The 26,832-nt window shown below is 41.3% G+C and overlaps 1 protein-coding gene across 9 annotated transcripts in view; it reads left to right on the top strand.

Annotated features, from left to right (window-relative positions):
• Positions 1-26,832, top strand: part of NHSL1 (NHS like 1) — a 182,867-nt gene that overhangs the window by 67,207 nt on the left and 88,828 nt on the right. For 2 of the 9 annotated variants that reach the window (XM_027633320.1, XM_027633316.1), the window contains exon 1: positions 7,645-8,302. The exons of 6 other annotated variants lie outside the window; for them this stretch is intronic. In XM_027633320.1, coding sequence (XP_027489121.1) covers positions 8,098-8,302 — 205 coding nt within the window. In that variant the 5' untranslated portion in view covers positions 7,645-8,097. Of the gene's footprint in view, positions 1-7,644; positions 8,303-23,214; positions 23,252-26,832 lie in introns of those variants that run through there. One more of the 9 variants, XM_027633333.1, reaches the window with a different exon arrangement.

Below are 26,832 nucleotides of genomic sequence, written 5' to 3'. Positions count from 1 at the left end.
CCTTCTACTGAGGATAATTTGGGCTTTAATTTTTCCTCCTGTCCTCAGGAGCTCGTTTTGGCAGCTGATGAATAGGAATACTTTCTGTGTCTCAAATGTTTTACATAAGGTCTGCTGGGGGGACCACAGACTCTACAGGAGTGATCCTGCATGTTTTTCTTTTGTATTATTGGGTCTTTTTCCACCTAGAAACTGCTATTGGTAGGGGAGAATATTAAAGTGTTTCAGGGTTGCAGAAAAAGAAACAAGAAAAATTCAAGGTCGATTCCAGGCCTGTATATGGCAGAAGGGGAAATTGCAGGGGGGGAGAAAATGTTTTTTGTTGGTCACAGTTGGTGCTCCTGCTGAATACGTGCTGAATACATATGGAGTGAGCACATGTGCAGGCACTCCATACAGAGAGAACACATACTTAGGCCATATGTTCATTATTTTATAAGTTTTGTTTTCTCTTGCATTTTCATCCAGCTTTTAGCAGGGCTATTTTAATAGGGATTAAATATAACTGTGTAGGACAGTAACTAAGGTACAAATTCAGTGTTTTTCCTTCTCGCCCTCTGTATGTCAGCAACATTCCTTGTGCTCGTTCTCCACCAAGAAATTAGTTTCTTTTGACCTAGAGCCTGTTGTGAGGAAGAGAGGAGATTGCAGCATTCCTCCAGGCGTGGTGGGGCTGGGTTTCATTTACAAATTTTGCCCAGAGTTGCAACACACTCCTCTGTACTTAGCATGTACTAGCCTAAGCTAGCATGCAAATTTAAAAATAAACTGAAAAAGCTCTACTGCAGTCCTATACCTGTGCACAGAATGCTGTCCTCTGAAGTTCACTATTTATGCATGGTTTACAGAAACGGCACATATTTAGTTTGGTTCTTAGAAGAGACATACATACAATGTCAATAATTTTGCTGGTTTGGCTGTGAAGTAATTTTGAAATGTGTTTTAAAGATACAGGACTCAAGACAAAAAGATGTGCACATGCACCATTTGTATCTATACAAAGAAATAGTTTCCTGTGGTTTGTGTGTCAAACAGTAAGACCTGGTTATAACACTCATATGAACTGTGTTTTCAGTGTTTGAATGATTAGGTGTGCCCAAGTGTCTCACAGGGTTCTAAAGTTCCTTTTTAGCATTTTATTGTTGCAAGTACCTAGTAAGATTTATTAATTTGCATATTTTGTATGTCAAAGAGTATGTAAATAAAAACAGAAAAAAAGAAAACAAAACAAACACCTTTTATATTCATGGACCTTGTAAATAAAATGAAGAATAAAGATTTCTGAGATTGCTGATGATTCTTCTCTGCTGCTGCTTTAGCTACTGTCTCCTTTCTTGTTCTTTGTGGTTCTGTTATCTACAAAAACATTTAGATTAGTGTGTTAATTAGTTTATGTTAACCAGCAGAGGGCTTCCACCTCAAAGCAAACAGCCTTATCCCTTCTGCAGTTTCCTTGGTATCCTCTTAATCGGAGAAGTGGGAAATAGACATTTATTTGGTTGTCTTAGGGTACTTTCCTGCTGGCAGAATAATCCTCAATTACATGTTAATAAATTCTTTAATACAGTTTGGTTTCAGCTGACTTCCAGTTACTTTTAATACAGCTGTCAGCATTTCCACAGGAAACTTGGATGATCCAGTAGAAGTTTCTTGTGCTTCACCAAAATCTAATTTCTTAAAATTATTTCTAAGTTTCTAAATGTAACTGGTATGTTGCAAAGTTTCTGTGCATATTCAGGTATTAACAGTGTTTTGAGCCCCTTCTTAGTATGAAGAGAGCATATGCATCTCTCCATTTCTCTCCCAGACTCTCTAAGTGACTTCTTGTGTTGATCAGATCTGTTGTTGATTACTTCTTCTGGTGGTACAATGAACAGATGAGGGAAAAAACCCCTACCATCTTTTCTTCAAGCAGACAACTTCTCTGTGCTCAAAAATTCCATACTTAGTTAATCTTCCCAGCCTATCAGCACTTGGGATGTCTTGGCTAACAGCTGTGAGCCCAGTACTTCTCTGGCCAAGCCTCAGCTTTGGAGGGGAGGTGACCCTATGGTTAGGAGATTTTAAAAAAGAGACTTTGTGTTATGAACGCAAGAGCACCCGAACTCAGGAGAACTTGTGTAGGAATCCTGGCGGTGACTACACCTGGCGGTGACTACTACTAGTTAGTGGGAGCTTTTAGCAGAGCTGTCTTAATTAGTGAGTTGTCATGCCCCAATCAAACCCTACTAAAAGAGTTAATTACATTCCAAGCAGAGATAATAACAGCTTCCTCTAAGAGAACTGCTGAAAGCTAAATCACAACGGTTTGTCACCGTAACTGTGTCGCAGCTGCCATCCCAGGCTGACCCCGGCCCCCCTCGGGCGATGGGATCCAGCCGGCTGGATCCCTGCTGCCACCTGCCGGCACGCGCTGCCCGCTTCCCACCCGGCGCTCCGCACTGACATTCCTGCGGCTCCTGTCGTGGCGGTCAGTGCTGGTCAGGAGGGCTGCCTGTGAAATATTCAAGGATTTATGTATGGCCCGAAGTCACCTGAGTCCTGCTACTTGTTACATTAGATTGTACGACGGCATCAAACCTTACATCAACACCTGTGTGCTGGGTGAGCAGAAGTTATTTTACCAACTGCTGCTTCACTTGGAAAATAGTTATTGGCTGCCATGAGGAAAAACTCATCTGTGTGTAGGCAAGGCTGAAACTTAACGGAGTTCAAGCCCTTTCCTCCTGTACTCCTCAGAATATCATAGAATCATTTAAATTGGGAAGGACCTCAAAGGTCATGGAGTCCCACCATTAAACAGCCACTGTCAAGTTCACCACTAAACCATGTCCCCAGGTGTCACATCTTCAGGTCCTTTAAATACCTTCAGGATATCCATCATACTCCTACCCAGCAGAACTCAGTACTTGAAACTGCTCCTACCATCAGTGATTACTCAACTCCTTGTATACTTGGAAGGAAATCTCTGAAATTTGGGGTTTACATTATGCTGATGAAGAAAATCAAAAGTTTGTGAATGTATTTGTACCCAGTTGAAGCAGATGGGTGTCTTATGCACAGTTAACTCACCTGCTTTTTTGGCATCAAAGTATTTCAGAGAAAACCACTATTTTTTTCTAGGCAGTTCTGATGGTTCTGCCCCTCTTGCAAATACCTTTTTTGCTAACAACCAAATTGTACAGGCACCTTGTTTGTGTTCCTTGCTTGATTCCTCTCTCATAGTAAGAGTGGTCATTATCCCTATGTGCAGCTGGTGTTGAGGGGAGAACCAGGTCCAGGTTTGCCTAGCACTTTGTGGAAACTGCCACTCTGGTTTTACAGAATTTCCTTACCAAAGTAAATGCAGCTATTAAATCAGAGAAAACATTGTCTTCCCTGATGCAGTGAATCCTTCCGGGATACAGAGGTTGAAAGAAGGGAGGGAGGCTGTGGTGCGAGGTACATAATACAGACCTGTCCAAAAACTGGTTTATCCTCTGCAGGATAAAAGATTGTCTGCAGTCTGATTCCCACCACCCTTTTTTTTTTTTCTTATAGACTTAATAAAGTTGGAAATGTGGATGGGGTGCTTGAAGAAGTCCTATGGTCTACAACTCCCTCCTCTTTTAGGTGCTCATTTATGGTATGGTGTATTTTTGGAAAAAATAAGTTGGAGAAAAAACCCAAAAGGGTAAAACGGGTAGCAAAACAGAAATATAATTTTCCTTTGTAATTAGGGCACTCAAGGGCTCTGTAAGGGTTGTGACAGAAACAATTAATAGGCATTCCTTTTGTGTGAGACAGGGCCTACTTAAGTAGGTTGAAAGGCTGGTAGCCAGGAGACCTACTTTCTTTTCTTAGCTTTGCTGCTTATCCTTTCTGTGATCTTGGGCAAGTAACTTCATTTTTGATCCTTTTCTTTACTATTTTTTCCCCTCACAGGTCCATTCACACTGAGAGAGAGTTTCTCACTTATGTACTCTACACAAAAAAGGACATAGCCTTGACTGGAGGTTTGAGGCTCAGTTGTGATACCACAAAGTGGCTGCTTTGCTGTAAATAATTATGCAGGAATATGGATTCCTTTGTGGATTTCCTACGTGAGCATTTCATAGGGTACTTGTAAAACAACAGGTATGCTGTAGATAAAAACCTCCAATGGAAGACAGGTTGACAAGGTTTCAAAACTGACTGCAATTCCCATACATCTCTGCTTTGAAGATGATGAGCAGGGTTGGGGAGGTGACCATATGTAGCGGATGTGGTGGTGTTGGGGCAGTTTGCGGGATAGAGGCTTTCTTGGGGCTGCTGGAGGCACCCTCTCCCTTTCACTGGCTGCATCAAGAGCTGTGTAGCAAAGGGTTGAGTCTGCAGGTAAGGTGTTTTCAGTGGGCTTTTGACAATGCTTAATCGAAATGGCTTTATGACTGGCTGGTGATGAGTTGTTACCACCTGAAGGAAAATACCCAGGAAGCCTGAGAGAGAGATGTCTTCTCAGGTGTTGGAGCAGTTGCTGTCCCAGGAAGCTGTAATTATGAATCATCCATGTTACTGTCTCATTGAGTCATGAGAAATGATAGACTAGGAAATGCAGGAATTAAATTAACATGTGAATTCTGCCAAAACCCACAGCCCAACCAAAACCAGAGCACGTCTGCGGAGTTTTGGTGTTGGTTTTTGTCTTTTTGCTTTGTTGATTTTTTACACTAAACCGAAACCTTTTCTGTGAAACTTTTTTTTGTTGTTTTTGCTGGCCTTAGGGGAATGCAGTGGCTGTGAGCCATGTACGTGTGTTTGTTTAACAACTTTTAGAGAATCCTTTGACAATCAGGCTGTGATAGATGGTAAAAATCCTGATGGCATGTGAGGCTATGCATATTTGCTCTTGTTCACCTCTAAAAATAAGAAAAAAAAGGGAAGGCGGGAGGAACCAGTTTAGCTTTCTACTTCAAACCCTTTGTTTCTTATGCTGTGATTCCCTTATGGGTTTTTCACTGAGATGGGTTTGTATTAAGTGAAACAAAAATAATGCCTTAATCTTTACATATATAACCTCGAAAATATGAAGCCTATGTACCTGTATGATGTCTTCATAAGGGAGAAAATAGTCAGGTTGGAAAATTGGCTACGCTTATTAGAGGTGTACTTTTTTTCTCTTAAATGGCTTTGTAGAGTGTTTTGCATGATTAAATTTAATCCTCTAAAGTGTGTCAGATGCTAAAGTTTCCAACTCTGTGGTCTTGCACTTGGCTACTGATTAAGGCACAGATTAACCTGCAGCAGTTGCTCAATATGTATTGTTTTTCAAATGGCAATTGCTGTTTTCTCTTAATCTTGGGTAATTTACTTTTGATGCACATGTACAACGATGTATACTGATATGAAGCTTCTTGTCACCTACAAATAAAAAGTGTTATGTGGTAATGACAGTGTTGTGATCTATCATGATGAATCTTTTCTTGCAATTCAACGATACCAAACTCTGAGCAAAGCATTGTACTACTCCGTGTTCACAGTAACAGTGGAAATGCTATGGTCAATCACCCACAGCAGTGTTTTCACCCTTGCATCACCAAGTTGTAACTTCGCACCATAATATAAAGGCAGAGGTTCAGACAGGTCAGGATAATTGCTAAAATTAAATTGCTCCCTAGACTCAGGGCAGCTCTCGGATTTACCCTGGCATTCTGAAAGGGTTTCCTTCTTGCTGGTTCCTCTAATCTTCTGATTCTAAGTAGTACAGTGAGATGACTGTGATCCTGCAGTTCCTACCAGGGTTTTTATACATCTGGCTCTGTATAATTTAGCCAGTAATAGCTGTGGGAGTTTACAGTTCTCTATACTTTTCAGTACTGGCAATTCCAAATGTTTTCTCAAAAGAAATAAGTTGACTTGAAGCACGGTCTTTGATTTTTACATTAAATCCTGCCTATTTATACATGAACCGCCCCAAAATGGATATTCTACTGTTTGGGTCTCTAGGGGTATGTCACTCCCCATTCTCTAAACCTTCTTTTAAGCAAAAGGCCTAAAGAATAAAAACAAAACAAATACCCTAGCCCTATACAGGTCTCTTGTCTCATCAGGGATGGGCAGTGGAGTCTGTTAACAAAGACAAAAAACTCCAGACTAGAAGGACTTCACAACACAGTGAGAAAAGCAAATGTTAGCAGTGCGTGCTCCCATTTGTGCACCCCTGCAGTCCCCTCCACAACCCCACTACATCACCACTGACTTTGGAAAATGGTGGAAGACCCAGTATGTACATATGCATTACCTCGTCGGGCGAGGTCAATTTAAATGCAGCCTATTAAATTATTTACAGAAGACAGTTGGCCAACCCATTGTGCTGTGTTAGTGGGAGCCAAAGGTCACTTTGGTGTGCCTGGTTGATTCATAGGGTAATCTGATACAGTACTTAGCTTTTTGCCTCCCAGTCAGTGGGTTAAACCTTATCCTCTTATTATGAGTCAGAGAACCATAAGTTTCAGCAAAAGCCAGAGCCTTTGTTTTTAATGGTTTTGAAGAGGCTGTGCAGCAGAATCCAGAGGGCTGCGATAGCATCTGCCAGGGGATTGGGGTGGGTTCTGCAATAGTGTAAATCTGACTGACAGCTTGGGAGCTGGAACACTGTACCCTTGTTTTCTTAAGCTGCTTGTCCTTTTGCTAACATAATCTGCAGCAGTTCGGATGTTAAGATATTAATGTTTATTCTTCAGATAGGTGGCGTGTTTTTGTGTTTTGGGTTTGTTTTTTTTTCCTCTGGGTTCTTCACCACCAGCATCTGCTTGAGGATTCACTGAGCTGATTTTACTGGATATCTCACACATTCAAGTCTATTATTTTGCTGCAAGATAGAAACCTGTGGGCCGTTTTGTCAGCTTATGTCTTGGTGACAAATTCTGTCAAAAAACGTGGGTATTGGGGTGCCTTGGTATAACCAATTTCCATCTGCTTTTGAATTCTCCTCTTGCCTCTCCCCTATGCCTGCTTATTCCCTCTTAGGAGCAGCATTGGTTCTGGCATGCAGGGCAAGCACTGCAGCTTTCAGTAGTGCCTGACTTTTTAAAAACTTCATGCTGTGGAGTGCTTTTCCCAGCCGCTAGTTTAAAGAGAAGGTGGCAGAATGTAACACAGCTGGGAGTGAAACCTATTTTATGAGCTGCAGTGACCCTAGGGGGAGTCCGGTCACTAAATATCTGCTCATGCACACCTTTGTTTATGTCCATGCACTTGCATTTAGTTTGTTTTTAAATGTGCTGCCACATACAGGGGCACTAATGTTTTCAGCACACTGTTCAGAGTGCTTGTGGTGTGGACAAGCTCCAGATTTTATTTTCCCTCTCTCCAAGTCCACAGAGGTGCACAAGTGCTTGCCTATTTCTGCATGCAGAGTTCAGAAGTTTGCGCTGCCACTGAGCTGGCTGAGGAAAGGAGGAGTTTTGCTTCGGTGGTTGTGCTTTTAGAAGAGCGAGCCTATCATATTTCACTCTAATCCTAAGCGATAGCCACGCAGTCGGTTTTATTGTTAAGAGAGCCTTCCTGGAGCTCCTTCACCAGGCTTTTCACTAAGGCAGAGCAGGGCAGCCAGAATGAAGAGGCAGAAGTGTGGTTGGTCCATTGTCCCTCATGAGCTGTGCCATGCCAGGGAGTGATCTCTGCCTGCTCTTCCCTCCTCGTGGGCTGTTTTTGATGAGCCAGAAGAGAGAACTGAATTGCATGCAAGCTTCTGGGGAGCGATGCCAGGGCGAAGAGTGGAACTACAGTTTTTGTTCTTGAGTGGAGAATGGGGAAAACGCATGCCTTAGTGCTATATTCTGCTCAGCCGTTACATGCTTCTCTGAGCTGCTGCAAGGTGCCACTTTCTGCTGCTTTTTTCCCCCTTTGTTTTCTTTGGCAGCTCCCTAAGTGCTGTATCAAAACAGCTTCAGGGGAGCTGCGCTGGCACAGTGACCTACCTCCATACTGGTGCTGGTTTAAATGCAACAAGAAGAAACCTGGACTGAAGTTGGATTGAATTTGTTTAGCCTCCAACGAAAACCACTAAGAAAGGGGACAAGAACAATTTCAGAAAAGTCTGTTTGGAACCATCGCCAGTAGCTGGTTTGAAAGAAAATGAAAAAGGAGTGTGTTTCGAGATCTTTCAAACTCAAACAAAACCCAGGCTCCCTCTCGCGTGCTGTCAGCTGGATAAATTTCTCCTCCTTGTCAAGGCAGACAAAGAGATTGTTTCGCAGCGATGGTGAACTCTCCTCCATGTGCCTGCAGCAGGTAGATGAGGATGATGAGAACTGGATCTACAGGAGCCAGCAGAGAAAAGGTGACTCACTTTCTCTTTAGCTTTTGCAATTGCTGCTGAAGTGTCAGCCCCTGCTCCATGCTTCTCTGTCCAGCTGCTCGGGTCCCACTGGAAGCTAGGAGCTGCAGGTGGGGTAGTAGGAGGAGTGCCTTCCTCGGCAGCACAAAAGCCGAGGAGCAGCACTACCTTGCCCTTTTTTTTTTTGGGGGGGGGGGGGTGTGTGTGTTAAAACTGTGAAAGCTTATAGTAATCAATGGGGAAAGCCTTTAATTTCCCATCTGGCCAACATAAAGGTACTGCTTGTGTGGAGCATAGGTATTTTGTTTATGTTTCTTGTAGCCAGTAATCACCAGCAACAGAGCCTTTGGGCCGGTGCAGCAAGAATCTCTCCTCAAATTGTGGAACCAAAAGCCATTTAAGACTCCACTTCTAATAGACTGGGTGGCTTTTTGGATGACTGCCTCATGGTCCTGCTGGAAAATTTTGAGTGTATTTTCTTTTATGAGGGCAGATTGAGAAGTGGTCCCAGATGCAAAATAAAAGAGAAGATGAGATAGTGATGGGAATTGCTCCACAGAGAGAAGGAGGGATATCTAGGATATGAGATAGCTCTGAATGAACCCTTGAATACTCAAACCTGGAGTATATTTTATATTAGATTTTGAAAAAGTACTTTTATTTTTTGTGTTTTCTTTTCAAATGGAGTTTGTCAGGTATTTGCTCAAACATACCTCATATTTACCACAAATCAAAATAAATTTCAGAAGTTTGCTCTTCTGAGATGGTGAACTGGCAGGCAGTGGGTTGTGTGTGTGTGGTTAAAAATACTCAATAATGCCAGTGATTTGGTTGTAATTTCTCTAGTGCTTCCAGAGAACTAGTTTGTTAGTAGAAAGTGTAAGGTTGACTCAGTTTTGCTGTAAGATCACTTTTGTAAGAGCAGGCAGGCTCTCCAATGGCATTTGAACTTCAAAGGGCCTTTTCTTTCTTTTCATTTCTGGGAGCAGTTAGTAGCTATTTGACCAGAATTTCACTTCTGAGTCAGAATAGACTGTGGCTTTAGTAAATGGTTTGTATGCAGGAACACTAACACAGGATGTATATGCTTGGGCTTTGCTCCCAGCATACTAGGAGACAATTTTAATCTGTGCTTTGAAGGTTGTTTTTTAACCTCTTTCACTGCGGAAAAACTTCTGAAAAGGGAGTTTGCATTTGCAATCAGTGTCTAATTTTTACTTCTGATTGTTGGTATCTTGATATTGTAGAGCAATTTCAGATACTCTTCTAACACCTGTGGGATCTTGCATGCTGTGGATCAGAAGAACCACCCAGCCCTGCTGGTGGATGCTGCGTAACTTCCATAAGGTTTCTTGTGCTGCCTTCCTTAGCCCATGCTTAAGCCATGGGGCAGAGATGGGAAAGGAAGCTTTACTGATGGATTAATGGTGTATTAATTTTTCTGAGTGATTTACATAAAGAGCCCATTGTACAGGCTTGAGGGGGAGGGAAGAATTCCTCTTATAATTGGTCAGCAAGCTATGAAAGCCTCCCTGCCTGCCTGTAGAGGAGATAACAATATGTAATTTTTGAAGGGAAGGTGAAGGGAGGCATAGATTATGCAGGGCTTATTTCCTCTTTGCAGGGCACAGTTTGACTCGGCCTGTAAAATCTGCCTGGATCATAAATCTGTGCATTTCTGTCTGATCAGGATCCTTTGCCAAACTGGCAGGGATTGCCAGGGCTGAAGGGAGCACAGAGTTTCATATACTCAGGCAGGAGAAACTTGTTACGACTGCAAGTATTTTACCCTGGGCTGCGAGTCCGGCTTGCACCGTGTTGGAGCAGTTTGAGTATCTGTACCTGGCAGAGTTGTCATCTTGGGTTTGTGTTCAAAGGCAAAACGTGTGTGATAAATGGCTTCTTGTGTTCTCGAATTAATTTGCTCCACCGGACTGTTGCATTACTGCTTGCCAACCTTTGTAAAACTAAGGGCTCAAAACTGTATTGTCTTTGGTGCTTGAATTAACCACTTCACTTAAATTAACACAAACTAGAAAGAAATGAGAGGCACAGCAGACTGAAAGGATGGCTAGTTTTATATAGAAAACCAAACTGTCTATTTTAAGCAAGATGAAATTTTAGTAGTTTTTCAGCTGTCAGAACAGTTTTTCCTCAAATTCTTCCTCAAGTAAATCGTTAAAAAGATAAGTCTGACAAATCATTGTCTCTTCTTCAACCCTCTCCTTTGCCTAACTGTGTATGTAAAGTCAGGAGTGTTAACAGAAGCTGGAAATGAAGGAATTGTTGTTACTCTTTCTGAGCTGTTTCTCTTCCTGTCTTTTTAAACCTCTTATTCTTTTGCCACTTCATTGCTCTTCCAGGCTCATATTCCATTCCCACGAGGCTGCTCGGTGACAGGCACAAGGCAGCATGTGTTGCGTGGTATTTCACCAGCAAAGTGGCTAATCTGCCTTGGCTGCAAACGGGAGCTTGCACACAGTAGCAAGCAGAGAGATTGGTTGGATTTGTCAGTTTAAAATGAGCAAGAAAAACAGAAGTAAACAGTAACTACGAACCTGGGGCACACCCTGATGTCCTGTGTGTGGAAGTCAGAGGCTGCTGCTGCGTTATTCATTTTTAAAATGTACACAGTAGTGCAAAGTGTTTTGGGAACTGGTAGCACCAATCATACTTCACATTTTATAAAGCTGTTAGTGAAAGAGATGGTAAAAGTTGACAGTAAAATAAAGGTTTGTTGTTTGAAACATTTCTTGCTCAGCTCTCTTCCTCGGAACTCAGTCAGTTGAAGGCCCTTTGAAATGAGGGCAAACTGTAAGTCATGTTTCTCCTCTTTAATCAGAATTTTTAGTTCAGATTTGTAACTTTTTTGAGTAAGAGGTATTTTAAGACAAAAGCTCAGAGCAATTTTTTCCTTTAAAAAACACATTATTGAAAAAAGACTGGGAGAGGTATTCTTTAAAACCAAAGCAAAGGCTCTTGTGTGTGTAGCAAAGAGTTTCTGAGGTGTGGAAGACTGTGACAGTCGTTCATGTGCACCCGTGCAGCTTACCATGACATAGCAAGTTAACTTTGAATAAAGATAACACATGAGTTAGTTTATGGCACAGGTCTCATGATATTTACTTTGATTTTGCAGAAAAGGAAATTAGTCATGTTGCAGCATCAGAACTTCTTACCAAGTTTTGCTGACTTTTTTTTTTCCTTTCTTTCTTCTTTGCTATTAGTTTTCAGTGTTGGAAAAGGAGAGCTTGTGCTCACAGCTCTAGGCAGTGTTGCCTTCATGGCTGGTGTTGGTGATCTCTCCATTGTACTGCTAGGGATGCAGAGAAAGATGTTTCTCTGGAACAGTTAAATATGCCTGAGCTGGTGACCTTATTTCTCCTGTTATTTCCCTCCAGCAGTGATCTTCTGGCCAGGTATGGGGGAAGCACAACTAGCAGTCAGGTCTGGCCACAAGTGGCAATGCATCAGAAGTGTTACCCAACAGGGAGATTATCCCTCCTCTCCCCTCAGCTCCTGTCCCTGCTTATTGCTCTGATTTTTTACCCACTCCCTCCATTTCACTTGGTTGCTTTCCAACCTTTCTGCAGCATGAAGAAGTTAAAAGCTTTGCCTGCATTTTACTGCAGGCTATACTAACCTGGAAAACTTATCTGAAGTCATTAGTCAGAGAAACCTTGTTTCTCGGGTAACTGCTGTGTTTTAATGACTGATCAAACCCTGTTCAGAAGGTGGGAGCCATTGGGTTTCTGCTGTCTGCTGGGCAAGTCTCAGTCCTTAATATCGAAGTGCATGGAATGCTCATTTTTTTCTTTGCCAAACCAGTCTAAATGTGAAACTTTGTTTTAATACTAAAAGTACTTTAAATTCATAAGTAACTATTTGTGGGCTCTGCCTTCATGTCCTTGTGGTGTGTCTGATGGAGCTAACCCTGACATCCGGATCACAACTCTGACCAAAAACTGTCAATTAATTTCCTAACCACCCACAGCTTATCATGGTCTGAGAACGTCACACTCACCAAGGAGTTAGATTTCCATAGAATGAACAATTACTGAACTTCTCTCACAGTAGCAGTATTGGCAATCCCTTATTATGCCAGTAAAAGATAATGTTCTTTTGCTATGCCCATACTACCTGTGGTTGGTTTGAACATGTACCCCGTAAGTCTAATACTATCAGATGGGTTTTTCTTCACATTGGGACTCAAGACCTTTGTTTTTTTGTAATTCCGAGAGGTTTGTATTTTCAGGGATGGGTAACTCTGATGTTATCTAACTGCAGCATCAGAGCATCACCTCAGTCTTTAGTCTAAATAATTTTTAAATTCTGGTTTTTTAAGTCCTGAATACAGTTTACGAGGAAGTTTCAGGAACAGAGCAGTAATGTTTTTTTCAGTAATGAGAGGTAAGAGTACCAAGAACTACTAAGTCCTCATAAGGAAGATTACTGAATCCAGACTTCTTGTTGCTATTCTAATGTAAAACCATTTTATAGGGTTTTTTTTTCCTGTATGTTTTTGCATAAGATCTTGTGTTCATGGGGGGAACAGTCATGTCAGTTACTACACAGATAAAGGCCCATAAACCCAAAGGGAGCTGTTAGCGTTTGTAGAAGCTATAACATGATGGATTGTAGTGCTGGGGCATGTGTGTCTGTGAAAAGGATTCTTGAAGGATTCTTAATTTATGAAAACCTCAAAAAACATTTGTGTAAGAGACTGGAATAACTCCGAAACACATATGCTTTATATACCTTTCTGTGAAAGACTTTTTAAAATAATATTTATTTATAGACACGCAGTTTTGTATACGTAAACACATATATACAAATCTAAATGTTTAAAAGGAAAAAGTAATGAGAGATTTGATCCAAAGACCAATTTTCTGTCTTGTCATACCTTTTCCTTTTACATGTTGTAGGTTCTGTGTGCAAAGATAAAATTGGATATAGTTCTGTGCATTTGTAATGATTTGTCTATATGGTCAAGTTTACACTGTAATATTTGTTGTTGGAACTGTGGGATGATGTTCTTTTATGGAAGAACAGCTGGAAGCAGAGATACAACTTACATTGCTGAGGTGTGCACTTAGCATGTTTGTATCGTAGCACAGCAGAGAGTTTTGTAAAACTTTCATGATATACACTGGCAACCAAAAGTTTTCTTGCTGGTGTAAAACAGCTGGGAAGAGTCAAAAGTCATGCATTTAACTACAACTTGAAGTAGCAACTGTTGCATGTTTGTACATAAATGCAAATTTAATAAAAACTTTGCTGCCTTTCCCATGTCTTCTAGTAATGCCTAATGGTAAATATTGCCATAGATGGGAATCTGAAAGTGTGTTTGCTAAGCAAAAATTTGTAAGAAACATTTGTAAAAATCTGTAAGAAACAAGTTTAAGTAAGAAATTTGTTTAAACCTACATCTCTACTTTTGTTTTATCAAAAAAACCGTGGATTCAGCCATATTTCTTCTATAAAATCCTTTCCAGATGCCAGTCCTTTGCTATTTTGAAAGTGCAAAAATCTTTTATTAAAAAAAAGAAGTAAATTCTTTGTTATCTGATCAAAATGCTCCAGGTAAAAATAGAAATAAGAAAAAAAAATTGCTGTGGCCTTATACATTTGCTGCAGTCCTTCCTTCTTTCTCGGCTGCTATCCCAGTGTGTGTTTTTCCTCTCTAAGAAGTAGTGACTGGAGAACTGCAGTCTGGGCTAAAGGACATTTCCTGGTAGATTTTTTTTTTATTGAAGAGTTGTGACTGGTTTCAGTGTCTACTCCAAGAGCCATAACCTCTCACTAATGTAAGTTTACTGTGTGGAAGAGTCTTAATCCCTCAGGGGACCGTGACATATTTTATGTTAGGATGAAGGAGCTGAAAGGAACAACAGGCTCGTATGGTGTTGCTGTGGGAAATCTGTGTATTAGAGCTGCTGTCTGGGAAGTGAGCTTTTGTTAGACAAAGGGGAAGTTCACTGCTGGTGTGTGAGAGCTCCCAGGGCAGATGCCGGTTCCTTCTGGGCAGCTCTGTGCTGCTGTGAAGTGAGACCCTGACTGTTTTTACCTTCAGTAGTGCACCTTGAATTTCATTTGCTGAGTAGCTCCAGTCATTTTTCTTGGCTGGTCACTGTAGTAGACCATAGTCTTGGAAAATGCAAAAAAATTGATAGCACCTGACTTACCTATGTGTTTCAAAGTTACAAGGACATTGCAACCCAATTTGTCTTGCAGTTTAGCTTTACGTGCTGTTTGGATTAGCATGGTAATTCATGCAGTGCTCTGTGTAGCATTAGTATGTCCTTTGCTTGCTTCTTTGCATTCATGAAGAATTGCACAGGGTGCTGTGGTTTTCCTTCTGAGAGTGTATTGTTTTGAACTTTATGAATGGTTTCCAGTTTTATTTCATGATGCATAAACTTCTATATACTTCTATACACTTTATATACTCTCTTTTTTCCCAAGATACCCTCCAATGTCCAGCTAATCCTTAGGCTGAAAAACTTGGGGCAAATGTTTCCCCTGGAGTAGGGGTCAAAATTGATGTCTCCTGACCTTTTCATTTTATTCTTAGCTAGCTGTATTTTATAAAGCAGACTGGATCTTTTCCAGAGATTGTATGTAGTGTTTGAGCTGAAGCAACATGCAGTATGTGCTTTCCTATGCACTGCTCATCAAGTAATGGAATACATGAAAATTTCTGTCTCTGTGCACTCGTTAGCCAATGGGTTCATGAATTGTTCTCTCAATACGAGGGGACCTTTGTCTCCAGCATGGTCATAGCTCACCATTCTGGCAGGTCATTGCAAATATGATAGCTACTTGTTTTTCCTCCAGTCTGCTACAAAAGAAAAGAAAGTTAAAGGTTAAGAATGTGGTTAAATGACTAAAGTTGAATTTTGAAAGAGTGTATTTAGCTTCTATTACAATATTTGGAACAATTAAAAAGAGTAGATTTGACTGTTAGAGATTTAAACTGTGAAATACATTTTGGCTTGTCTTTTAGCTGCCGAATCTCAGTAAAAAATAAGGAAATTAAACTCTATGTTCTCCATTCACCAGTTTGTTTGGTTTTGCTGACATTACCTATTAACCCAATTCATCTACCAGCCTCTTTCCCATTTGTAAGTAGAAACCTTTGAGTTGTCTTTTTTTTTTTTTTTTTTTTTTTTTTGGGAACTGGAGTGTAAACTCTGTTATAACCTTATTGTGTAGCTTGTTGTTCTAAAGCCTGAGCTGAAGCAGTCTGTTAAAAAATAAGCTTTAGGTGCTTATGGTATCTATGCAAGGTGTATTGTCAGTGTGTGATTAGACACTTAAGAGCATGGCATATTTTCCATCCCAAAGAAAGGTAATTGATATGTGCATCCTCTGCTCCTTTCAGAGCTTCCCTTACATATGGCATGGTGGCTTCTGCTTGGCACTTTATCTCCCTGAAGCCATGGATTCCCTGGACATTGAGTAGTGTTCAAAGGCAATTATGAGCTGTGAATTAGGTGCATTGCAGCTGTTCCATACCTATTCACTCAAAACTAAGAGATTTGAGAATTGCATAGAAGGCTTTCTGTAAAGTTGCTCAGAAGTTGTCAAATCAAACACCTCAGCAGAGGGATTTACAGGGCTGCATTTTGCATGAGAGTAGCACATGGGGATGTTAAATAGAAGTTATTCCTGGTCACACTTTCTCCAAGGTAACACAGGTCCATAATGAAGGTGCATCTGTGTATATTGGAGGGGAGAGTGGAGGCCTCTGCCCACACCTCTTGCCAGTTCTTACATTAACTCTGGGCTGTGCCTATGAACCGTAGTATAAGAAGCCATGGCTGGTAGTTGGCAGGTCAGGTTTGATAGAAATGGCTCACTGAAGGAGGCAGGGCTTGGCCTCCTCTGGAGTGGTACCTGCCCTCTGGGCACCATGTGCCTGGATGCACACAGCATGTCCCCATCAGTCAGGTCACATCAGATGTGCTCCTGTCATCTGCTGCCTCTCTTTCCTTTTGCTTGCTTGCATGTGTGAGATTCTTTTTTTTATTATTATTTCCCTGTGGCTTTGTTTTATTTTGCACATGCAGGCGTTTGCTCCCTAGTGCAGCAGAGATGCTCACAGTTCATACACTGGGCTTAATACACTGAATCACAATCTTGTAGGCACGTTGCTAGTGACTACATTAATTAAAGAGGGACGTCTGGAACAAACAGGCTCTTAATTTTGGTTCTGTCATTCATGTCTAATTTCAATGCCTGAAATAAGTATAGTAACTAATGAATAGTGGAGGCTGTTGCCTTTTAGAAACTGAAATTTGTTTGTACTTGCTTGTAATTTCCATGGAGTCTTTTGTGTCTTTTTCTCCCTTGTAGTCCAGACTGCCAAAGAGCTGATGAGTAAAGGGTGACTGATTACAGCATACTGTACACTTACATGGGAACTTTCACCCAGGAGTTATTAACTCAATTTTATTAACCTTGAGTAATGCATGTAATACCATATACAATGAATATAGCATTTTCATTTCAGAATGAAATGAGGTATTGTGACATCCAATGGCAGAATCGGGTATTAAATTCTATGTGTGACTTGTAGCCAGTTTGACACGGTTTTGCAAAGGGAGAAGATGTCCTGTGCTCAGCAGCACAACTCCCTTCCACTGGGGTGCTGGCTGGCTATGACAGTGGAGCTCTCAACACCAAGGGGGCTGCAGCGCTTCCACGGTCTCTGTCAGATTGTGATTCAGATGGGATTGTCAGGAAGGCAGCAAATCTATTAAATTAATCAGGTCAAATGAGGAATAACCTGTTTTGTTCTGTCTGCTCTGTGCTGACAATTCTCACACATGTGCCGGAGTCTCAGTGAAGAAGCAGTTGTGTTTCTACCCCAGGGCTGATGGCAGAAAACATCTCAGGGCTGTCTTAGGTTTGTAGCAAGGAAAGAATCAGAACAGGTGGGAATTCAGAAATAGTTCCCATTGCAACACACATGTGAAGCTGCAATAATGTACAAATGGCTCTGTCATCCTGCCCTGGTTAATGATGAGAATACTGGCTCAGTATGCTGCCCAAGGACAGCACATGCTCAAGTGCCAATTCTTGTAATTCTTTTTCAAGGACTTGGATGTATTTTGGCCCACAGATTTAAATCAGAACTGCTTAAAGTGCTGCAGGTTTTATCTCATTATTTCAATGAACTATTTCTGGTCTGTTAGCTAAGTGTTTTGATGGTGTGAATGAAAATGGCTCCCCAGTAGTACTGTTGGTGTGCCTACACACTTGTACTCCTTAGGTCAGAAGAGAAACTGATTTTTCTGTTTATTGCTTTGAGTTGGTCTGGGGCGTGTTTCAGCCCTGGGGAGTTTTTCTGGTAAAAGACCATTGCTCTGTATTTGGTTACAATGTGCCATAATTGTGCGTATTTTGGGAAACAACCTGTTCATTTCTCCTCCTCTTTGTGGGATGGTGCAGCTGTCTTGGATGCCAGGATGATAGTGGGGTAATTCATGTGTCTTTTGTGCCGCTCCGTGGTTTTGGTATTCCTGGTTACCCAAAGGTGGCTTCAGAGCATTCCACTCAGAGTGACTTCTTGTTACCAGGGTTAGTGAAATACTGACAACATCAATCTGAGGGAACAAGCCCTTGCCAGCCTGTGGCAATTTTCTGGAGCAATGCACAGGTGACTGGGCAAATGAAAGTGCCCATGAGGGGTATTTTTGCTTTGTTTTAATAATAAACATTATCAATAAAACCCTGTTACATCTATTAATCAAAGCTAATTTGGCACACCACCCTTGCAAAACAATAATCCTTCTTTTATTTAGGAGCAGGTCTTTTAGGAGTAGATTGAAATTACTGGATTGGCTTTTGTTTTCCCAGGCTTTTTCTTCAGAATTTCTGCTCTAGCCTCACTTTAAATTTGCTACTGTCAGTCACTGTTTTCATATAATTAGTTTTCTTCTGGTCATGTGGGAAGCCTCTGGTCCCACTTGCACAACAAGGAATGCACTCTTTGTTCAAATTCTGTGGCAAAGAAATTCCTGAATGAATTTGGAGCAGTTGGTTACAGATTCCTTTCTTGACCTACAGCAGCTCTTAAAAAGTTTTTTACCCTTTCTGTGCCCTTTGTCTGAAGAGTAAGGCAAACAAAAGATAAGGCGAATTAATTCATTACTTCATTGTGTTTGTTTTCTTCCTCACTTAAGGCAGAAGACAGCCCATCCCTAAAACCATTTATTTTATTAATGTTAAGGCCAAGCATTTTGTGTGTGCACCTGCAGACACTGCAGGGTTTATTACAGACGAACTTTTTGTTTGTAATAATCAGAAACCATAACACAATTTCACTAATGCTATGTGTAGTATCTCATTGAAAACTGCACCAATATAGCTATAACTAGAGTAGGAATAAAAATAAAGTTGTTTCATTGAAAATCATCTTTTTATCAAAAAAACAGACACATAGACAAAGGATTTAATTTTGGCTCCTGAATTTACATAGGACTAAAGTGGAACTGTGTCCCTCCTTCAACTAAGAGGTCATTGCTTTAGATTTAAGTCTCTAGAAAAACAATTTCAAATCGTTTCAGAGGTGTTATTGGAAGAAAGTTGTTTTGTAAATCAGTTCTAGTTATGGACATACATTTTTTACCAAAATGTTTATGTTGGTTCTGTTCATCCCTGTTGCTTAGAAGTACTAAAAATTCATTTTTTTTCTTCTATATTTGAATATTTGGAAAATTCTGTTTCTCATGCCAGTCTTGAAAGGTGCAACAAGGCCCTGTAGCTGCAAATCTGGGAGTATGAGAGTAGCTCTATACTAGGTGTTCCACTGATAATTTCAGAAGATCCAATCAGTACAAGTCACCTGCCTGCATTACTTTTTGCAGGACAGGATACATCTTTTTACCACTTGCTACGGTGAATACTTATTAATTTTAGTTATTTGAATTAATTATGGTGTTACTTTAATTATTCACAGTGGATTCTGCTATAAAGGACATACTTTCTGCCTGATCATTTGAGTAAGTTACTTATTTCATTATGTTTGCTATGACTTGCTCCAAATTAATTTCTTAATCTTAAATAATTTTTAAAATATTCCTTTCCTTCCATATTCATGAGGAAACTCCATCCTCAGTCCTCAAGTAGAATGGGTAATATAATATGTGCTATCAACTGCAAGAGATAACAGCAAAATATTTTTCTCTTGCTTTGGAGTTACAAGAATATTTGGTTTTACTTACCAAAAAATGGTTAAGATCTTTTTCACTGGTGCTCTGTTTCCAAGTCAATGCTGCCCCTTTAAAGATACACTGGGGCTGACCTGACCTCTCTTTATCTCCCCTGTCTTATCACCAGCGGGACCATGGGCCTGAAAGGCTCTGAGTCTGTCTTTCCTTTTTACCTAGTGCTTGAGCTGCCTGCAGACTAAATGGTGTTGGGTTGTGTCAATCCTCAAATTGAAAATTTTATTTTTACTCCAGCTGTTTTCTTTGGATAGTTTTTCAGGGGGGGTTGTGGGGTCCTTTTGTTGTTTGTGTTTTATGCACAATTGAAAAGGGAAGCATGTCAGAATGATTCAGGCTTTAGAAAAACCATAGTTGGCACCCATCCAGGGTATCAGAAACGGATTGCTTTGGTTCTAAAAGGAAATAGGGCTTAAATGGATGTCCGAACAGCCCTGCTAGCTGGCAGTCTAATTGGGATGCACTTTGCTGTGCAGCAACACACGAGGCAGGACAGAAGGAGCCTAAACCCTCGTCATTTTTCTCTGTGAGTTAGGCAGGTCTGATCTGCATTTTCTTCCATGCTCATTTTAATGGTACAGTCTTTAGTATGCAAAAACTAGTGCAAGTATGTACATATTTTTATTAGACTTATTTCCCTCCATGCTGTTGCATTTTCAGATTAGGGCAGCTAAGAGAATCAGCACTAGTGATGTATGTTTCAACAAGGGGAAAATTACACTGAAGTGTTTCTTCTAGTTTGTCTCAGAGAGCTGATAGACATTTCAGTGAGTTGAGAGTAAGGGTAAGAGTGAATTTTGTGGTTTAGTGTTTCAAATTTCCTGACTTCATGCAGTTAAAACATTTCTATTTAAAATATCATGACCAGTTCCTATTAAACATGGATATACATGCACAGTTCTCCATGTCAGTCACTGTCTCCTCTATGGAGACAGTCTATTTAGCATCCGTTCAGTAGGAGCAGTGCCTCCCTGAGAGATGGCAATGGCAGAAGGCCTTATGGCAGCCAGGAGAGGTGCTTCTCCTTTCATGGAATAGATGTGGTGGGATATGTTCCTTCACATTTGTAGCTGTCTCTTCCGTATGAAAGCAACATGTAATGCTTTACAAAGTCAGTATACTTTGTAATATGACTGCTGAAATATATTTCCATGTTATTTCCACAGAGTTCATCCAGGTGCAATGGGGAAATCTGGTTCCCTAATGTCACAGGCTGCAAAATGAGATGCAGGCAGTAGGAGAACCAGTTCCCTGATGGGGCTCAGAGCAGTGACCAGGTGTGACATCCTGCAAGTGTCGCAGCTGCCAGAGAAGGGCCAGGCACTTGTTCAGTTGCTGCAAATGGCCAGGCAAAAGAAGAACTGGGGCTTAGAGCCCTGCCTTGGCAAGGTCCAGTACCTTTAAGGCACTCAGCGGGGATACCAGGCCTCCTTAGTTTTGTCTTTGGAGCACTCATAGAGTCCTGACAGACTAAAAAAGGTAAAGCAGATGCTAGACTGCTTTGTGACTGTCTGCGGTTTAATAATTCTGCTCCCTTCCCAAATCTGTGAATTTTTATATCACTTATTTATTAAATTTTTAAGCAATCCCTCTTTCCCAATGGACATGAGGAAAGTGGGGATCCCTTTCAGGCTTCTTTGCTCTCCTCTTGGTGAGGGTGGGAGGGGGAATTGGTGAACAGGACAGAGTGTATCCCCTGAGGAAAATACACTTCTTCAAGGGCCCAAACCTTCCCAGAGGAGTGTGTGCCACTGGTGTTACAGCCCAGAGCAAATCAGACTTTTCAGCAATTTAATACCACATTGTCTCTAATCTGTGTCTAATTTCTCAGACAATATTATTGTTGCATAACTGGCTTCCTCTTCCTTGTTTTATTCTCAGTTTTTCCCACTGCCTACATGCAGAATATACTGCTGGTTTTGTTTCTGGGTAGGGTTTTTGTTTGTTTGTTTGGGTTTTGTGTGTTTTTTTGGTTGTTTCTGTTTGTTTGTTTGTTTTGTTGTTTTGGGCGTTTTTTTCTACTTGCATTTGTGATTCCCCTAGAATCAGTTGTGTCCTTTCTTAGTCCCCAGTGGAGTGTTGGCAGCTGCTCTCAGTCCCCGGTGATTATCACTGATGTGCTTCTTACTTCCTCTTTCAGGTAATTAATGAGTAGATTTAACAAGATTGGACCTTAAAATCCCTCTGGTATCCAAGTAACCTTCCTCCAGCTACAATATGTTTTTGTTTATTTTGCCTCCATAAACTGTTTATTTCTAGAGCCCTCTAAAGAGTTACGGTAGGAAAGAGTATGTGCATGCCTGGAACACCAGAAAATGGAATTAAGGGGAAAGGGCCCCTTTGCTTCTCAGAGCATAAGGAAATCTTGACATTAGTCTGTACCCTTTCTTGCAGGATTTGACAGAGAAAAGGTGGGTTAACCTATATAAAAGCTCTTACTGGATTTTGAGCTGCTCCGATGTAATGTCTCCACTTTTCTGCCACTGCAGCCTGCTCTTAGTGCACTCTAAAACGAAGTAACTTTTCTTACATGATGACAGATACTTGAAATGTGATACTTTAATATCAAAGCCCAGCTAATGGTACTCAGCATCTCATTAATACTGCTTCGTCTGAACTGTTGTTTTTAAGGTGTCTAAACTGGTTTTTTTTTCTGATGCTCCACCCAAAGATAACGTGTTAGCATGTGTTCTTTATTTTCATTTGGCTTTACATGGAGGATTTTAGGATTTGTGCTTTTGGAGATAGTTGCAATTCTTGTTTGTTCAGCAAGATGGGTTACCCTGACCCTTACCTTGTTCCCTGGTTCTTTGCTGTACAAGGCCAAACGCTATAAAAGTTAGTTAACACAACAGAGTTGAATTTAGACCCAAATGCTATGGCTGAGCACAGTGCTGGTGTTAGCTCTTTGTGACCCTTATAAAATAAAATGGTTACAAGGTTGTGTGCTTCTATTCCTGAAGGTCTCCTCTGCAGAAACAGGGCATATGTAAGAAATCTTTTTAAGCCACAACATCTCTCATGCTGAGCAGAAAAATCATAGAATGGTTTGGGTTGAATGGGACCTTACAGACCATGTAGTTCCATCCCCTTTGCTACGGGTAGGAACACCTTCCACTAGACCAGGTTGCTCAAAGCCCCATCCAACCTGGCCTTGAACACTTTCAGGGATGGGGCATCCACCAGCAGCCTTAAGGCACACAGATAGGCATATACAGTATTCAAAAAATAAGCATTTCCTCTAGCTTGACTGTTCAGATACACTTACGAGATCCATATTTATAGATGAAATAGGAATCTGCACAAAACACTTTCTTAAGAGAGACAGACATATATTCCAGGGGGAGAAAAATTTCAGAAAATCACAGTAATTCGTAAGGAACAGGTGAGTGGGACTGCAGTGACGTATTTCCCTAACGCTAACCCACTGATAGTCGTAAACTGAACGCACAGCGGTGACAAATGCTGACAGATGAGCTGTATTGATCCTCCCCAGAACCGCCGGCCCGTCCTGTGAGTGGCCCCTCGTCCACACGCGTTTCCCGGCAGGCTGGGCGGTGCGGGGATGCTCGGGGGGTGTCCGGAGGGGGCGGGCCGGGGGGTGGTGGGGTGCCCGGGGGGTGTCCGGAGGGGAGGGGGCGGTGCGGGAGCCGCAGGCGGGAGGTCCGGCTCCGCCTCGCCGCTGCCCGCGCCGGCCGCAGGATGTTCTGCCTGAAAGGTGAGGGTGCTGCGCGGGAGGGAAGCGGGGGCCGTCGTTCCCAGCGAGACCTTTCGGTCTGGCGGAGAGCGCAGAGATTTGTGGTTCCTTTTGTCCCAGCGATGCGCATCGCCGCCCGGCGTGATCCTGCGGGAAGGTGCCGGACCAGCCCGGCAGACAAAAGGCCGGGCGGGCGCGGTGCGGGCAGCGGGGCCGCGTCCGCAGGGGCTGCGCACACGGGGGGTGGGTGGAGGGGTAGCGCTGCTTCCCAGGAACTTCTGCAGCGGCTTCCTGTGTGGAGCATCTCTGCTGGTGACGCCGCACCACGGGCGTATTTGCCTTTATTTGTGGTTTTTTTCCCCCCTGTATGGGTGAGATGTCATGGAGCGCCCGGAGAAGGGCAGAGAGTTGGTCGTGCTGCGTTATGCAGATGCTTGGTAGAAACACAGCTGCTCTGCCGGGTGATGCTTCCTCTCGCTTGGAGATGCTGCAACAAGAGTTTTTACGCCCCGTGAGATGTTCTTATTTTATCTTTGTAATTAAACTTCTTAAGAACGTGGTTCGGAAAGTAAAAGATTAGGAAAAGCTCACTGGATTTGTTTAGCGCCCATATTTCTCTTTTGTATTAAAAATTGATATTACTGCTACTTTTCTTACTCAAGTAAGATGAAAGCTGACACCAGAGAGCTGTTGTAAGGAAGGGTGTAGGAGTTGTAAAAAACCATGATTTCCTTGGGAAAGAGTAGCAATTAATTACTTCAGTGCTTATCAGTGCTTGCTCAGAGTGTTTTTCTCTCTTAAGTTAGCTAGGGACATGGTTTAGTGGTGGACTTGGCAGTGCTGGGTTAACAGTTGGACTCGATGATCTTAGAGGTCTTTTCCAACCTAAATGATTCTATAATTCTATAAAACGTTGGCAACTTTTATTCTACTGCTGATTTCTATTTATGCAAAGTTCCCACTAAGGATCTTGGTAGAGTTGCCAACCATAAATTAAAAAAGATACTAAAGTTATTTTCCTGTAAATTTCAAAGGACACAATTTCCTATGCAGTGGTTTATCTTAGTTGTTCCTGTGTACAAAACCCCTGCACTGTTTAAAGTTTTTAACTCCACAAGAGGTTTTCAATTCACAACAATTCATCGGATCACTGGAATTACAAAACAATAAAAGATGAAACTTTTGTTGAAGCATTAACTTAGCAATACAGGACAGAAGTTGATGTTTAAGTCAAGAGTATAAATAGGTAAAAGGTTTTCAAGTCACTTGAGTAACCAGACAGCTAAAAAGACTGCGACTTCTGTAATCTAGATTGCCTGACTGAAAATGAGCCAAGGAGTAAAGTTTTCAGAGATTGTCCTATGTGCAGCAAATGAGCTGGTACAGAAGCAAAATATTTTTGTTGCATAATAAAATGGAATTATGATAGTGGGGTTTTTTTTTTTAAGTCTAAAATGTATAGGAAAAGAGTTCTCAAAATGTTTAGGTTTTATTTGTGAGTTAGTTATAAGATACAAAAATCCATCTAAGAGTTCATCTTAAAAGCAGTGAAGGTACTGGATAGTTGTGGTGCATAGCAGTGTATTTTGATGTGTGCTAGTTCCTTCCTGTTTGCATGCACTCTATGTCACCATGCTTTGCTCTATTTTGTTAGTTTGGAGTAGACTTCTCCCTACCTTGAGTAGCAGCAGTTACTGTGTATTACGTTATTATGCATTGAAAATCATGATCCTGAAATAATTGGCTGGAGTGTTGCCATTGATAACCTCAACATGCAAAGGAGAGATGATGTTACACACCAGTCCTTTTCCTGGCTTGATGGTAGCCTGCATAGGAAGGAGGATTTACTTGTCTCTTAAACAGGGGGGCACATCTGCCTTTCAGGTGCTGGTTTGTTTGGGCTCTGAGGGCGCAGGGAGAAGCAGTGTCATTGTTCCGGCCAGCTCCCAGCAGTGTTTTCTCAGTCTGATCTCTCAAGCAGTCTCGTTGGTCTGATAGATGAATCCCAGGTCTGAGTCTGTGTACTCACTGGGTGTGGATGTGCTGAGTGTGATGAAATCCCCACTCTAATGAGCTCTAGGGGCCTGCTGCCTCTAATTTTTAATTTTTTTCCAGGGGAAAATAGGTGATCAGACTCAGGTGTCTCTGCCTGTGCATGGAGGGTGACCCAGTGTCTCCTTCTCACAGGCTGACTGAAGTTCTCCCATGCTGGCTGAAGTGCCAGCCTGCCCTCGAACCGCACTCACTGCTTCAGTGCAGCCTTCCGGCTGAGCCCCATCATGGGAAACATGGCTTGTATTGGTGTTTGATCAAAACTAGGTGTCTGCAGCAGAGGCAATACTGTGCGCTAATTATTGATCTTTTGGACATAGATAAACTACAAATGAAATATTTAAATAAATTTCCCTGTAAAAGAATTAATTTCTGGAAATGTCATCAGCCAGTTCATTGGTATATGCTGAAAAAAATGAGCTCACGTTTCTGTAATATTTGCCTAGAGTTTCTGTTTCCTTCGCAGCTTTCGTACAATGAGAATAGTGCCAAGAAATGCTGTAAAGCAGGCATGTGTCCTTACTGCTTGCCTGCACTTGGGAAGTATTTTCCATCCTTGCTTGCCTTACAGCTGTGAATTTCAGAGGGCACTCTTTTATACTAATTATAGCAAGAAGTTATGATAGAAGCTATCAGTGAAAAATCCCAGGCATGTGCTGCTTGCTCTCTGAAGAGGAGTTCCATGCTAGAAATACAGATTTTTTATTTATTTATTTATTTGTAAAAGATCACAGGAATGCTCACCAGTTATCTCATCTGTTCTGTGCATGTAAGAACATTCCTTGGATTCCTTTGTTGGCAATTTTCTCATAAAATATCCAGTGTTTGAAATCAGAAGCAGATTTTCTCTGTCTTTAAACAAATGTATTTTCCAAGTTGCACTAGACAAGAAAAAATGTGTACAGGTCACTTTGTTTTTTCTTTTTTCTGTTTAAAGTTTTACTTTTTTGTGTGTGTAGCAGCAGGCCAAAATGAGGATGGGGACTTCAAATAATCTAAATGAAGGAATCTGTCAAAGTGAAGATTCCTGGCAGAATTAAATAAATTTAGTTTAAGCCTGGGATTGATCTTCTGGCTTTTCTTCCTTTGTCTTATTTTCATTTTTTTTTATTTCTGTCAGGGTTATGTGTAATTTGGAATGGGACTCATTCTTTTTGTAGTTGTTTTTTATATCATATGCATTATTTTTTTAGGGTGAGTAACTTTGAGGACATTTCTTATCAGCAATTCTTCAAAGTACAAAGGCAGTTTGAATAAACACAGAATTAGTACAAACTGAGTTTTAAGTACCAAGCATATGACTTTAAGTTAAAAAAAAATCTACTTCTGAAAGAAGAGCTCTGCTATTTTTCTTCATTTCTCATGTGTATTATGGAGTGACTCCTTTTGCTCTTCTTTTTCCAGTCTTTGTTTTTTGCGATTGATCTTCCTGTTCTCACTCTAGTGGTTGATTGGTTGGCTCATCTCGAGACTGCTGATTACTCTATCTGCTGAATGAAGTGTTCATAGTTACACCTGTGTGAATCCGTGGCATGCCAGGAGAGCCACAG

The sequence above is a fragment of the Corapipo altera genome, unplaced genomic scaffold (genome assembly GCF_003945725.1).
Source record: "Corapipo altera isolate COAL_440 unplaced genomic scaffold, ASM394572v1 2b, whole genome shotgun sequence".
In the NCBI taxonomy this organism is placed as follows: Eukaryota; Metazoa; Chordata; class Aves; order Passeriformes; family Pipridae; genus Corapipo; species Corapipo altera.
This window is presented reverse-complemented; position numbering and strand designations above follow the sequence as displayed.